Here is a 15,516-nt window from a genome sequence, read left to right on the forward strand (position 1 = left end):
GTCTCCCCATTTCCTGCCCTCCTCCCATCATATGCTGGCTTCAGTGCAACAATCCTGACTTTTATTAGGCCAAAGTACCCCCTTGCATCCTAACTGGGGAACTCTTGGTTAATGTCAGTTAAAAATTGAGAAAAATAGCCCAAGGGCATACCTTGGCTTCTTTTCCTAGTTTGTTAACCTACATTAAGCCAAAATTCCCCAATTAGAACATCAGGGTGGACTCTGGCTGAATACAAGCCAAGATCTTTACATTGAGGCTTGATAAGAGTGGGGACGAGTGTTTGACCCCAACACTTGTTCCGCTTTGGAACAATTGTATGAACAGTACCAAGGAAGATGTTTGTGTTCTTTCGGTGTTCGTCTCCTAGTAGGCGAGTTCACTTTTCTCTCTCTTTCTCCCGTGGTAGAAATTCCAGACTTCCTAAATGAGGATGAATGTAAGTTAATTATCCACTTGGCTCAGCTGAAAGGGCTACAGAAAAGCCAAATTCTGCCCACAGAAGACTATGAGGAAGCTATGGAAATGATAGACATCAGCCAGATGGACATCTTTAATCTACTAGACCATAACCAGGATGGACAGCTGCAGCTCAAGGAGGTATTCAGGAATTTGCTATTAAGATGGACAATCATCTGTCAAGTATGCTTTAAGGTGGATTCCTGCATTGAGCAGGGGGTTGGATTCAGTGGCCTTATAGGCCCCTTCCAACTCTACTATTCTGTGATTCTAAGTATGAACCAGGATAAACTACAGTTAACTCTAACTCTGCATTGACTCAAAAGCCAACTTCAGACTGGTTTACCATCCTGGGTTTTGTTTTGTTTTTGATAAATCGTAGTTAAAATTAACCTCAGTTTTAAAATTGGACATATGACAAACCATGGCTAGTTGAAAACAAGCAGATGCTTTTAATTTCCACCCCATGGCCATGCTGGAGAGGGGAGGAAGCATGTGAGCCTGATGTACTCCCAGGTTCATGGTTTAGGATTGTGTCCACATGAAGCCACACTGTTAATATTGAGTAACTTTGGGTGTGGGAATGTAAATTCCTTTAATCTAATTGTGCATGGTCATCCTACCACAATACTTCATGTGGTCTAATTGACAGTATCAGTGAGGGCAAATTCCATATAGGGCAGAGGCCTGAAGGAGAAATTTCTTCTGTTTAAGAAATGTTGGCTTGTTGTAACGTTTCTCAGGCTTGCAGTCACAGGCATAATCAAAAATTGTCTGTATCTGTAGGTGCTTCAAAGATGAGAGATAGTGTTGACAATTGATTTCCATGTTTGTGGGTTCCATTAGCTAGGCTTAAGTTGGCAATGCTTGCAATAAAATTACCTCTATTCTGTCATGATTGGATTTACTGTTGACATGAAGAATTGGACATTGCCTTATTAGATCTTGCATTTGGCAGTGTAATAACTTCTGCCTCTATATAAAACAATGGCCTCATGTATGTTGCTGAATCCCCAAAACGCTGATGCATGTGCATCACTGAGCATAAGAACTAATTTATGTTGCAGAAGATTTCCAGAGGTGACATGAAAGTTCCACCTTTTGTGTTTTATCTGTGGTCACTGTTCACACTCATACAATTCGTTAAGATATGACATGCATACCTGAACTCAGTGAACACCACCATGTACACTGATGGTGCTATATAAATAAATAAATAAATAAAATGCAATCCTGCATGCTTTTTCTGTTATTTTCTTTGGAAGATGACTCCTACCTAACAATGATGGAATAAATTTGGGAGTTGGGATCTGAGGGGAAATTCTTATCTGAATGATCTTAGGAAAATCACTTGCTTTTTCTGTGCTCCAGATTTTCTAGGATGCAGCATTTGCATGTAAATTACATGCTAGACTCAGTTTTACATTCTAGATAATAGTTGCCAAGAAGCATTTAATATATTTGTAATTTCAGGTGCTGACACATACCCGTCTAGGAAATGGCAGGTGGATGACGCCTGAGAGCATCCGGGAGATGTACACTGCAGTGAAAGCAGACCCAGATGGCAATGGTGAGACAGAGTTAATGCTGCCTTCTAATCTAGTGTGTACCGTTGCTCTCCTAGCAGGGCTGAGCTTATTGGAATCGAGGAAGAGGAGACATCCCCAAATGAGTGCAGCATCAGGACAGTCCATAAGAGACTGCAAAGCAGATTTATTCAACATTATAAATAAATTGTTGTGCTCTTCCAAGCCTATTAACAGAAGGAGAAACTGAGGCACAGGAATCAGAGGAGATACTCTTGATACATGTCAGAACCACTTTTTTCCTGTATATTCTAGTGTTCAGACTGGATTATTCTGTATTCAGTATAGCCCACTGGTCTGTCAGCCAATCCACCCGGATGCAGAAACATTCCCACTCTCTTCCTAGCAAATGCTTCAAGAAATCCTTGGAAGGTTTTGGGTGAGATCTACTACAATTAATTGGGAGACTATTTATTAGGAAGAAGGCTTTTATGAACAGCCCGAATTCATTGTTCTTATGAGATCTATCTTGAGATGGGGCACATGGATGATGGGTAGTGGGGAACTTTGAGTAACAAGTTTATGCTTCATTTTACAGATGAGCTATTCAGAAAAAACATAACAAATTTAAAATACTGCAGAATACAAAGTAGTACTTGGAATTTCCAGCATTTCAGAATAAATTTGCTTTGCTTTCTAAACACCTGTGGAAGGAGCCTTAAGCTTCTGTGGGAAGGGGACTTCATAGCATTGGAACTACAATCCGGAAGACCCTGCTCTTCCCACTATACCCACAATACATTTACCTCACAGAAGCTTAAGAAGGAAATTTCAGTAGGACTTCACTAACTGATTGTGAAAAACAATTATATGGAGAGAGGGGTGTTCCCTCAGGCATGCTAGGCAGCTGAACATTCAGTAACAACACGCACGTAGTCTGTACACCAAAGCAAATACTTCTTTTGGTTCACTAGTAAATGGCTGTCTGGAGATGTCATCCGTTTCTCACTCCTTTCTTATCCCACACCCCATCCCACTGGTCTTGACCCTGGCTCTAAGCCTGTTAACTAACATGTCTTTGCATTAATATTTAGTGCCTGAATTGTGTGGCAACTCAAGGTCTACTATTTTGTCAGAGAGCCTTTTCTAGTTGGCTGCTTGCTCTGCTGTGGCCTCTGGTATCTGATGGACAGTTGGATACAGAGGCAGTTTTCTCAGCCTGATTTCCCTCCACCCCTCTGCTTTATGCTAGAGGCTACATGGGTTCCAGGAGGCCTCAAGCATCCCACTGGCCTCCCCAGATCTCCTGCTGGCCCGGATGTATGCTGCAACCTCTCCTGCTCTAATTAGAATGCCTTCAGTTGAACGCCTCTCCATTTCCTAATCAAATTAAGTAAACGGGCAAAGTGTGTAGACTCGCTGCCAGCTTGCCTGATGATCTACACAGCCCTGGAGAGATTGCTTTGGAGTGGGAAACAGCACTATGGTGAATGGAGAACGGGGCTCCAAATCCGGTGGGTAAGCCCATGCCCTGATGCCCTTTGAGCTTGTGACGTCTTTGGCAGAGGCCAGGGGAGGATGCACTGTTTGTGGCATTTCCAGCACTGTAAACATTGCTGAACTAAAGAACTTCAATTAAGGTCCCGCTGCCCTGTTTGGGGCGTCCGGGGTGGCCTCACTTCCCGAGTGCTGCTCCTTCCATTGTTACCAGAGTGGCAGCAAGTAAGCCAAGGGTCATAACCTGGATGTGGCGATAGATCATGGGAGGCTGAAGGAATAGAGGGATAGAAAATGGGTGCATGCACTGGAAATAAACGACCATCATGGCCGTCCTAAGTTGACCTCTCCTCAGATTCTGTTCCTTTCCTCTTTCCTTTACAATGAACTGTGACTAGGGCTGCTGTTCTGTGATTCCTGCCTGCGTGGCATCTTATGTTTATGATAGTTTTTAAAACCAACTTTTAGCTCTCCTGTGGAGAGAGGGTTGAATGAATAACGTGCAGGTGTCTGCTGGACTTCAGTATTCATGGGCAGTGCTGCTGTGACGTGCATGGCTGTTCCACCCTCTGAGCCTCTAGTCAGTCATGTTCCTCTTTCCTTACAATATCTGTTGTGTCTACAGTAGCTCTAGAAAGGCCTGTTCTTCAGCCAAGGCGCACAGACTAATTGTTTGGGTTTGCCAGATGTTGCTCCTACTTTTTTATATATACATATACTAATTTTTCTTCCTTGAGACTAAACATTTCTGATACATCTTTAGACTTGCCAGTTTGCTATTTCTGCCTTGTAAGGCAGCCTAGAAATATTTGAAATACATTAAAAATAAATATTCAGGCATGCACACTATTTGGAGCACTAATGCCAAACTTTGAAGACTTCCTGGAATAATTAGCCATTGTTTCCTGTTGCATCCAAACAGGAAACACTGGTTTCCAGAATCCTGGTAACCATTGTTTCCCAGTTAAGACACAATGGAATACTTTGGTTAATTAACCCAGGAAGTCTTTGACCACATTGTGCTGGGAAGTGCATTCGATATGTACATTTGAACCAAGGCATTATGTTGGTATAGACCAGTTGTTTAAAAAATACAGTGAATATCTATTTTAGAGCTTTAAAAATAATCTTGTTTCTTTTTAAAATTTATTGTCCACGTTGTGAAGGTTGGCCAAGATGGCTGCAGTCTTGCTATCGCCTTCTGGACCAAGAGGGTTAATGCAAACCGCTCTCAAGAACCATCTTAGAAAAACAGCCTGTTACGCACTTCTCCCAGAAGTCAGCACCTGGGTAGTTATCAGCAAGGCCCAAGGCCGAGGGCAATTAGCATTGACTGGTTTCAGCTGTGGGAAAAGTGGCTTGGGGCTGGAGGCCCAAGTGGAGCTTGGGATTGACTAGTGTGGGTCATGGTACTGGCTGGTCCGAAAAGGGATAAAGGAGTGGGCAGCCAGGGACCTGGAACTACACGCGTGTTGAGCGGGATATCCCTGGCGAGCTAGGTTACTGCTTGGTTTTAGAAAGGTTTTTTGTGTTTTAAGTGCCTGGATGCTCCAGGGATGACTAGTCGCCTTTGAAGCATGATTTATAATGGGTTAATGTTTTAAGTGATTGATTGTTTGCTGATAAACTTACCCTTAAACCTCTTACCTCCTCCCCTTTCCCCCTTTCTCCTTCCCTTTCCCTTGCATTCCCTTATCTGTGTATTCCATGTGCTTTGACTGGAGCCTTATGTGTTATATTTAGTGTGTGTAAATAAAGCTGCTTCAGTCCTTAGTCTGTAATGTGTGCATGGTTATTCACCGAAGGGCTGGCTAATATCGTCTTGGTACAGGGTTAGGGAGGTAAGGATCTGGGTTACCGGGCGATTGGTTCAGAGCCTACCTTGCAGGGAGGTTGGGTGGACCCCAGCCTTCCTTCACACTCATGTTAAATAATGAACCAGAGAAACTCAATAATGATACAAATTGTAGATTGGGAGTTATTCAGACCTGACTTAGTTGTATCACGTTACAAATGAATATTGCAAGCAATCTTTCAAGTCATAGTGGTTTGTATATGTTAGGGGGAATTTGAGTTGAAAGGCTAATGTGCATAATAACCAGCCATTGTGCACACTCGCCATGCTAGCTGAACAGTGGGACAGTGCAGTCACTCCCCTCTTCCCCACCACTCAGCTGTTTCTCAGCTGTGAGGATGGATGGGGGTGAATGGTGTATGTGAATCTGTTCTCACATCCATCCATCCACAAATTGAATGGATAGATGGAGGTGTGAAAGAGGAGAAAAGAGAGAGAGTGGTGGAGGATCTTTCTTTTTCTCACCCACCCCCTTTGCAGCTGTCCATGGATGGATTCACACTCACCCTATCTATCCATTCACACAGTTGCGCAGTGAGAAAGGATGTGCTATGTTTAGTTCTTAGTTTAGTTTTGCAACTAAGCTTACACATGATATTCTGCCAGTTTTTAAATGTAATTTTAGAGTTATCACAGGTGGACAATGGAAGAGGTAAACATCCTATGCCCTTCATATGTTTCCCATGTTACTGGAAGGAGTCAGTTCCGAAATCTTTCTATGCCTAGTGGCGATGACATGATTCAGTGGATAATGCGTAGGTCTTAGCGCCATCATGATTTCAGGAGCAGTATCTGTATATGCGCTGCTAATCTTCAGTACATTTTCGGTTCCCCCAGACTGTAACTGTGTTATATTGCAAGCTGGGAAGGCTGGCAAGCTGTGAACTAGGTGTCAGCTACTTCATTTAGAAGGAAAATAGACTCTTTTGTGGTCTCTCTATAATTGTGGAAGCTTATACTGTGACTACAGAAACTGCTGTTCAGAACCTTCTATGGCTCTAGCTAGGGAAGAGGGGCTCTTATTCCCTCCCCCCTGTTAACAAGGGGTGGGGCAAGAGTCTTTCCATTCACTTATGATCTGACTGCTGGGCTAACTGCAGTAGAAAGAGGCTTCTCTGATATTTTTTGCCTCAGGCTCTTGATTTTGGGTTTTTACTTGGGTTCCACTTCTTTTAACTTCTTCCCCCCCCCTTTTTTTTTTTTTTTTGCTAAGACTCCTGCTTTATTTTAGCTGGGAATAGTTGTTTCCATTTAAGGCACACTAGATGCTTGCTAGAGGGTTGGTTGGCTAATTCAGCTCTGATGTGGCATAAATGCTTGCAGCGACGTGAAGCTACCAGCAGCTTGTGCTTTTTCTCTTCGTTTTGCCAGGCGTGCTGAGCTTGGAGGAGTTTAAGCAACTGAACATCCGGGACTTCCACAAGTATATGGGGAGCCAAAAAGTGAAGATGAGTGATCTGGTGCGGAACAGCCAGCACACTTGGCTGTATCAAGGCGAGGGGGCACATCAAATCATGCGCTCCATACAGCAAAGGTAAATGCACTCCTGGGCTAAGGGTGGCACAGAAATATTTAACTGAAACAGAGAGAGAGACTGATCACCACTTGCAGCTGTACTAAGATGCTGCTCAGTTTTATTATCTGCTGTAAGGTTCTCAACTGATTTAAATGCGTTTTTAGACTATTAATCATCTGTGCTTTTAAAGACAAAAAACAAAGCTCATTCCCTGCCCTCCAGAGCATACAGAGATGCAGCAAAAACCTGAAAAGTAACTCAGGACCAAACTTAGAAAATAGGTTACATGTGTGTGCATTTAACGTGTCTTGATTTTACTTTTAAAAAATAGCAGTTGGGTGGGGTGTGTAGATCTGGACTGCAATGCATGGGGATGTGGTTTTAACTCTTTCCCTCTGCACTGCAGTCCTGATGAAAATTCTTCCCCCACCCTCCTGCCCACCCAAAGCTGGTATTTGCCCTAGGAGGGAAGCAGCCATTGGCACCTTGGGGCTCTCTTCTTACCAAACTGACAGGACAGTTTTAAGCATGTTTACTCAACAGTAAGTCCCACTGAGTTCATTGAGATTTATTCCCTAGTCAGTATGTTTAGGATTGCAACCTGAACGTGTCAGCTTTGCTCTCTCTTTTTTGTTTTTCATTTAAAATATTTTAAAGCAGGGGTGGGCAAAAAGAAGATTTCTAGATGTTTTGAACTTCAGTCCCCAGTATTCCTAACCTTTGGCCATGCTATTGGGGGCTTCTGAGAGTCCAAAACATCTGGAGATCTACTTTCTGCTTACCCCTGCTTTAAATGACGGTTTGTTGTTTATTCGTTCAGTCGTTTCCGACTCTTCGTGACTTCATGGACCAGCCCACGCCAGAGCTTTCTGTCGGCTGTCGCCACCCCTAGTTCCCCCAAGGTCAAGTCTGTCACCTCCAGAATATCATCCACCCATCTTGCCCTTGGTCGGCCCCTCTTCCTTTTGCCTTCCACTTTCCCTAGCATCAGCCTCTTCTCCAGGGTATCCTGTCTTCTCATTATGTGGCAAGAGTGGTTATTTCAGCTCTCCTTCATAAGGTTAGCATCTCAGCGCCTTTTGTGTTTTAGGAAAGGAGGAACGTGAGAGAAAAAGTTGCTTTTCTATTTCATGCAAGTGATCAAGGCCAACATTACTATTAGATTTTTTAAAAAGTGTCCTCAATTCAGGCTTCACCTGCATGAACACTTTGCAATTGAATATCAAAAAGCAATATACAAATACTGTATTTCTCTTAATTTGGGTATCTTAATAGAAGGGAGCAAGTGTGAATAAATTCTAGATCACTGACACCAATTGGCTTCTATAAAGGCCATTTGGTTACTGTCTTGGTCTTATCTGGTACAACCCTTCCATTGCTGTCAAGAGGGGAGGGGACACTAGTGGCATGGTGGGAATCTTTGTGGAAATATATATAGTTCAATAGTTGTGTTGGCCTGCCTCTGCTTCTCCTTCTTCAGGGTGATTCATTTAACCCGTCTGCCCCCAGAGATTGTGGAGCACAGTGAACCCCTGCAGGTGGTGCGATATGACCAGGGTGGGCACTACCATGCCCACATGGACAGTGGGCCAGTGTTCCCAGAGACAGCATGCAGTCACACCAAACTGATCTCCAATGAAACTGCTCCGTTTGAGACCTCATGCCGGTGAGTCAAGAACGTGAAAAGGACATTTACTTTCTGGTGTTCTGTTCTCTCCCATTAATGTTTTTAGGGAAGTAAACATTCAAATGTAAAGACTCCAGTCAGTTTGCATCACTTAACCATGGGGAGGTCAAAGGTCAGAGTACGTTTTGTTTTTCTGATGTAGGAATTATGGGGAGAAAGCTTCTTGTCTTCCTTTGGCAAACCAAAAATGCAGTGGTGTCTCCACTTCAATTAAATATAAAATATGTATTGATCTAGTTCCCCACTCACGAGTTCTTAATGTATGTTAATGTGATTTTTATCTTTATATTCCATTTGTGTTCATTATTTTAATTTTAATTTTATCCATTTTTAATCTACTTAACTTATTTATTTTAGCTTATCTTTTTACTTGTTTTTATTATGTCGAATTGTGATGGCTTATCGCTTTTAGCTATAAGGATTTCATTCATAGTCCTGAAACCAAGGCTGATGGCCTCAGTTATTTTAGACATCTCAGGGAAATGCTGCCCTGAAAATATCCTTAGGATGGAATCCTGTGCATGTTTAGAAAGAAAGAAGTCCTACAGATCCCAGCATTCCACAGCCAGCATGGCTGGGAGTTGTAGTCTATTTCTGTCTAAGCATGGATAGGATTGCATCCTATACAGCAGACTGTAGATAGAAACAGGAACAGAGAGAGAACCTATCAACTCCTCTGTAAAGGGAAGAACTAAATATTTTCAGTGCTTCAGAACTGAACCTATGGCAATCGCCCCATCTTTTTACAGCTATGTGACAGTACTCTTCTACCTGAATAATGTGACAGGAGGCGGAGAGACCACTTTTCCTATTGCTGACAACAGGACCTATGAAGAGTTGGTAAGGGTCTTTCTTTGTATGTGCCCTATTTTTGCTTCTGTAAAACCTAGATTAAGGTTCCTCTGGTACTACTTTGTTTTCAGTTGTGGATGAGAATTTCATGGGCCAACAGCATAAATTTGCAAAGATACAGGAAAAGAAAAGTGTGAAACGTTTAAAATAGGACTTGTCAGCCAATTAATTGTCAGCCAATTAAAGAAATCTTAGGGTGCTCCATTGGATATTGCAGGACATTTCTCAGTAAATGTGCCTAGGATTGTACTGTAGTTGGATAAAAACAATAGTTCTGATGCAAGTAGCATACTTTTTTTTTAAAGAAGATATACAGATCTAGTGTAGTAGGTATTGTCTTACAAGTAGCATTCTTCTTGTATATTATCTGCAGGTTTTATGAGTACTTGTTTTAAAAATAATATTCTTTAAAAAAAAGTCTGCTGCCCAATTAATCGGGTACTTTTTTAGTTAATTAAAATACTTTAATCACTAAACTGATTAAATATTGCAGACGTAAAAGTAATAAGATACATTGAATCTGATAGGGGCAATCTGGATACCATAAATGTGCTATACTATTTTGTTATGGGAAGATTCAATAGTTTGTTCCCGGAAAAACAACAGCTCGTTGTGAGGATCGTAGTAGCACGAGTACTGGATACTATCTGTAATACCTGCCTGATGCGCAAAATACATCCTTGTATTTCTATGTCATCTTTTAAACTTCTAAAAATTTTCTCTCCCTTGGGAGCACAGTCCTATGTGGCTAGTAGGTAGCCTCTGAAGTCAGAGGCTGCCGAATATCATAATGCAGGGCGACTGGAGCATGGAGGCAATCCTTGCCTCCATGCTCCAGCCGCCTTGCATTTTTGTTCGGTGAGATTATCTTACCTTTCTTTGAATTAAAATCAAGGTGGCTTATAAATATGGAACTGTTTTATTGGGAGATGTATGTAAAGGGGGATAAGAATAATGGTAGTGGATGACCTGCGCTTTTAATATTCTTTTTTTTTCTTCTTCTGGAATACAGCACAATAAGCATTTTCCTCTTTTCTTCCAGTCTCTAATCCAGAATGATGTTGACCTACGTGACACTCGTAAACACTGTGATAAGGGAAACTTACGTGTAAAACCCCTGCAAGGCACTGCTGTCTTCTGGTACAATTACCTCTCAGATGGGGAAGGTAATATGTCCTCTTAAGGCAAGAGTCTATCAGGATCTCTGAGCTACATTCATCTTTATGCTGAGTTCTGATTATTGCTCCCTGGCTGGCTAATTGAGAATCCCAAGAGGCTCATCTGTAAGAGGGTGAGACGTGGCTTCTCTCAGGAGTGGTTCATGGGTTCTTGTCTCCTTGCAGGTTGGGTTGGCGACCTAGATGAATATTCCTTGCATGGAGGCTGCTTAGTCACTGAAGGAACCAAGTGGATTGCCAACAACTGGATCAATGTTGATCCTAACAAGAAGCGACAGCTCCAGTTCCAAGAGGAGATGGCTCGATATACAAACAATGAGGATGAGGACCAAAGCGAGTGGACTGTGGATAAATCCTACAGCAACGTACACGTAGAACTGTAGTGCTTGGAGGTGCTTCTTCGTTGACTTGGAAGAAACCTTTTTTGCACTTGCCAGTTTCAACCCTTGTAATTTCCCACCTTTCTCCATCCCCACATATCTCCGCAGAGAATACTAGCTGTGTTCCAGCCTTGCATTTCTGACTAGACTAGAGGAAGCAGAGACTGGATGGGTGCATGGTTCAGTGGTTCATAAATGCAGTCTGAGGGAGATGGTAATTGGATACAGCAGGAGAAATGGCGGTAGCTTGCTCTTTAGGCTACGGTTCATGCTTGTATCTTTTTTTAATGGCTGGCTTTGCTGCAGGAAGTTCTGGATCTCTGAGTGTGCCCTCCCCATGGCCTGTGCAGTCAGCCTTCAGGATTTTACCTCTTCTTCATCCTGAGCCATTTGTTGTATTGGAATGCCATTCTGTTTCTTCTCCTCTAGCTGGCTTTGCAGCTGCATTCCTGACACCAGCCTTTCTCTTGTGCTATCACAAGATCTCCACTCTCTGTGAGCAAGTGAGCTTGGGCCATGCGAGTTGATCATTTACAGGACCAGATGGCAGTAAGATCCCACATCAGTCAAACTGATCTCTGAAAATGTTCTTCTGCTCATTCTAAGTTGCTCTTATGGAGTGTAGCTGTTGCTCCTCGCCCTGTACGCCCAGGTCACCATTTTACAGTGCACTCATATATATGTCTACTCAGATGTAAGCCTCATCGGGTTCAATGGGGCTTATTCCCAGGTAAGTGTGTAGAGGATTGCAGGCTTATGTACATAGTGATATAAGAGGGCCCTTGAGCAACTGTGTGTTAAGGAAGATGCAGGGGCTGCAGGTACTGGAATCGTCCCAGGTGATTCTAATGCTCATCATGGAGAAGTCTTCTCAGGGGTCGGACATGGTTCTGAATAAGGACATGGTTCTGAAATATTTATTGTGTTGACTATCAGGGAATAAAAGGGAAGTGTTCAAGTGTGCAATAGCAGCTGGTGTGCTGTACTTGTCGAGATTTTCACTTTAGTAACTTTTGTGTGCTTAGTTTAAGCTTGAGTATTTTTGCCGAAGAAATCTTCCACTCCATTTAGTTTTTGGTTTGGGTCAGCAGCATACTTGGCCCTCCTCCTCCTCCTCCTTGCAGATAGACAGCTACAGTATATGCAGATTGGAAGCAGCGGAGTCCCTCAGTCATGAACATCAGAACAGCCCTGCTGGATCAAACCAAAGGTCCATCTAGGCCAGCATCCTTTCCTGCAGGGACTAGCCAGTTGCCGCTTTGAAGCCATGTACATGAGGGCCATAGCCCTCTTCTCAGCAACAGGCATTCAGTGGCATATTTTCTCTGAAAATGGAGATTCCATATAGCCATCAGGGCTGGTAGCCATGGATAGACCAGTCCTCCCTGAATTTGCCTAATCCCCTTTTAAGTTCATCTAAAATAGTGGTCATGTTAGACCACATCTTATGGCTGTGAATTCCATAAATTAATTGTAAATTGTGTTTTGATGTACTTTCTTCAGCCCATCCTGAATCTTCTCTACACTGTGTGTAATTTTATATACCTCTATGGCACTTCCCACCTTTCTTCGAAATTAAAAATCCCCAACAATATAGTATTTTCTCATAGGGAAGGTATTGCAGCCTATTTTGGTTGTTGTTTTTCTGCATCTTTTCCAGCTCTACAATATCATTTTTGAGATGAGGCTAACCAAAGGTTTTCCCCTATATCTGTACCTAAAACACAAGGCCCCCTGACTTAAGTATTAACTTAATACTTAAGTATTAACTTAATAATTAAGTATTAACTTTTTCTGGGTGTAAATAATAACGGAGGGGAATTGAAAAGGACATGGAAAAAGTGGAACCTCAGTGAAATACAGAGAAGATTTCCTGTACCACTGTGCTGTGCCACAGGAGGTTCCTGGCGGTAGGCAAACACCTCCATGTCTGTTAAGGAAGCTAGGATTAATTGCTTGTTCTCGTTTCCCTTTCCCTCCTTCTCTCTGCCCTCTCAATAGGCCTAATCAAAGTGACTGTTTGAAACCAATTCTAAGCCCAATAACAGTCTTCTCTAAAGAGCCACTCTAGAAGATATACTTAAAGATTATGTACTAGGACAGGGATCAAGTCAAGGTGAGAGCAGTAGGACAATGGAACCAGTTATCTAGGGAGGTCGTGGTCTCTCCCACCCTAGAGGCCTTCAAGAGGCAGCTGGACAACCATCTGTTATGGATGCTCTAAAGTGGATTCCTGCATGGAGCAGGGGGTTGGACTCAATGGCCTTATAGGCCCCTTCCAACTCTACTATTCTATGACTCCCTATGGCAAAATCCCCAAAGCAGTTTGACAATCCTGAGTTAGGGAAAACTGCAGGTTTGGGCTGACGCTGTCACTGCTGAGATTGGAATGCTTTTGGTTTGGCCTTGAAACTCTGACTTTGAAAAATTGTGTCCCTTAGGAAACCCCTCCACATTTAATTCATAGCACGTTAATTTATCTATCATGTTGTTCACTAGGAAATTCCTTGATCTTGATGCCAGTATTGAAAATTAATTTTGGCTGCTAAATCCTGATGAACAAATGGAATCTCCCTCCTCCTCTTATTCTATGTGTGTTTTGTCCTGTTTCTTCCCGATGCCTTGAGATGTCTGAATTAGAGGAAGCTGCTTTTAAGGTGGCCGCCTCCTTGCTAGTGTATTCCAACTAGGTGCCTTTGTTGCTGTCTAAAGGCTGCTAAATGGTAAAGAATTTTCCATGCTGCAAGAAGTTACCCACCCCTTCCTACTTCGAAGGTCTCATTGAGGAAGAGCTTGTGTTAGTGTGGAATGTTGATTATTGTATATTGAATCAGTTCTGTCTGCAGCAAGTGAACTTCATTCTAAGGAATGAGTAGTAACCATGCATGCCTTTTTATTGGGGTCCCAGACTATTGCCTTAGAGGCCTGGACAAACTGTGGCTCACCAAGCCAAACACAGCTCACCAGCCATGTCTTGTGACCCGGCAATGGCATCCGTGCCACCCCATTTTTTGGAGTCCTGGGTGGATGACAAAACAAGAGGTTTATCGAGATTTTGATGGCTTATATTCAGCTTGGTGAGGTCACAAGCTGAGCAGGTCTGCCTTAGTATTAGCAGTGAGCTTTATAATTGGGTGACATTAACAAGGCTGATTACGACTGCACAGCCCTACCAGGTGTCAACCATCATTAACAGAGAAAAAAAAACCAGCCATCCAATCCTCTGTGTTTCATTGATTTTAGTGCAAGTTATTTTCATGAAGTATGCTTAGGATTTGAGCTTTACTGCAGTCCTGAAAAGGTCTTTGGGGACGGGGAGACGACTGAAGTAGCTGCTCTTCTGTTAGGATACTGTGAGGATTAAGTGACCTGTTCCTTGAATGTTCTTGTTTTTCCAGGTGTGCTCTTAGTTCAGGAAATGTTACCACTTACCAGATAGTTTATTAGCCAATTTAAAGTCCTTAGAGGTCCTCTTTAAGAGCTGATTAATAACAGGAACCTAGATTCAGCTCAAAGATTTTAATTCATTCAGTACTTCTGAAATGCAGAGGCTGAATGCAAAATAAATCCCCTACTTCGTGGTTCACTCTGAACTAGGACTTCACTTTGCAATCTTTTTACACATTTATGAGTATGTGTGTTCTAGAGGGACTGTTTACCTCTTCCTTGTATTTCTATTTTGCTAGTGAAGACTATTAAAGAATAATGTAGGGGGTTTGTATGGTTTTAAGAAGTCCATCAATTGGATGAAGATATGATGGCACTTTAAGGTTGCAATCTACAAAAGCAAAGTCCCTGAGCCAGGAATGGGGAGGCACTGTAAGCAATTGCATGGCTTGTGGATTGCCTGGTATCCAGCTCCCAGGAATGTATGAAGCTTGCTAGGGCTCAACCCTCTGCATTGGAGTGGGGGAGGTGGGATCAGCACAGTGGTTTGCTTTGTGAATCATGTTCTTAATGGCTCCAAAGGTATATTATATCCAAACCCACAACTTGAACCTCTTGCTAACCTTAGGTAGTTTGAGTGACCTAATGTTGCCTGTTGCATTAATAGGTAATTGGTCTGCAGTGGGTTTTGTATTTCTGTGTGTTCCCTACATTCCTGTTCCCCAATAAGTTATATTTTCTTATTTAATATTTATTTAATTTATTGTATCTCGTGCACAAATGTCAGGCTATCTGTAAATAAAAGGTTGAAACCTATTTGTTGTCCATTCAATTGCTTTGGGCTTTCTGTTCCTCATCTGGTGAGAGACCTATGCTCTCCACAGATTACCAGTGTCCACTCCTAAAGATTAGGAGTACCTAATTTTCTAAGGGGGCCAACAGCAACAAAACACCTCCGTTTATTAGATTTTTGGTAACTAATATTGCTGGTCACAGATGTTAAAGTGTAAGAAAAATCCCCCCCCCCCATCTTATTTGTTTTCTGGATTCCTCTATCAGCATGATTTTGTTCGGATCTTTTAGAAAATTCTTTTTGTTGTTGTTTATTCATTCAGTCGTTTCCGACTCTTTGTGACTTCATGGACCAGCCCACGCCAGAGCTTTCTGTCAGCTGTCGCCAC

General features: G+C 42.5%; 1 protein-coding gene across 1 annotated transcript in view; it reads left to right on the forward strand.

Moving 5' to 3' along the window:
- P4HTM (prolyl 4-hydroxylase, transmembrane) overlaps positions 1–12,678 on the forward strand; it is a 30,329-nt gene extending 17,651 nt beyond the window's left edge. Inside the window, exons 3-9 of the mRNA XM_063122083.1 lie at positions 408–598; positions 1,931–2,027; positions 6,707–6,869; positions 8,332–8,517; positions 9,288–9,378; positions 10,433–10,556; positions 10,734–12,678. Coding sequence (XP_062978153.1) covers positions 408–598; positions 1,931–2,027; positions 6,707–6,869; positions 8,332–8,517; positions 9,288–9,378; positions 10,433–10,556; positions 10,734–10,951 — 1,070 coding nt within the window. The 3' untranslated portion in view covers positions 10,952–12,678. The remainder of the gene's footprint in view (positions 1–407; positions 599–1,930; positions 2,028–6,706; positions 6,870–8,331; positions 8,518–9,287; positions 9,379–10,432; positions 10,557–10,733) is intronic.
- The last annotated feature ends 2,838 nt before the right edge of the window (positions 12,679–15,516 follow it).

Source organism: Elgaria multicarinata, chromosome 3 (assembly GCF_023053635.1).
Source record: "Elgaria multicarinata webbii isolate HBS135686 ecotype San Diego chromosome 3, rElgMul1.1.pri, whole genome shotgun sequence".
Taxonomy (NCBI): Eukaryota; Metazoa; Chordata; class Lepidosauria; order Squamata; family Anguidae; genus Elgaria; species Elgaria multicarinata.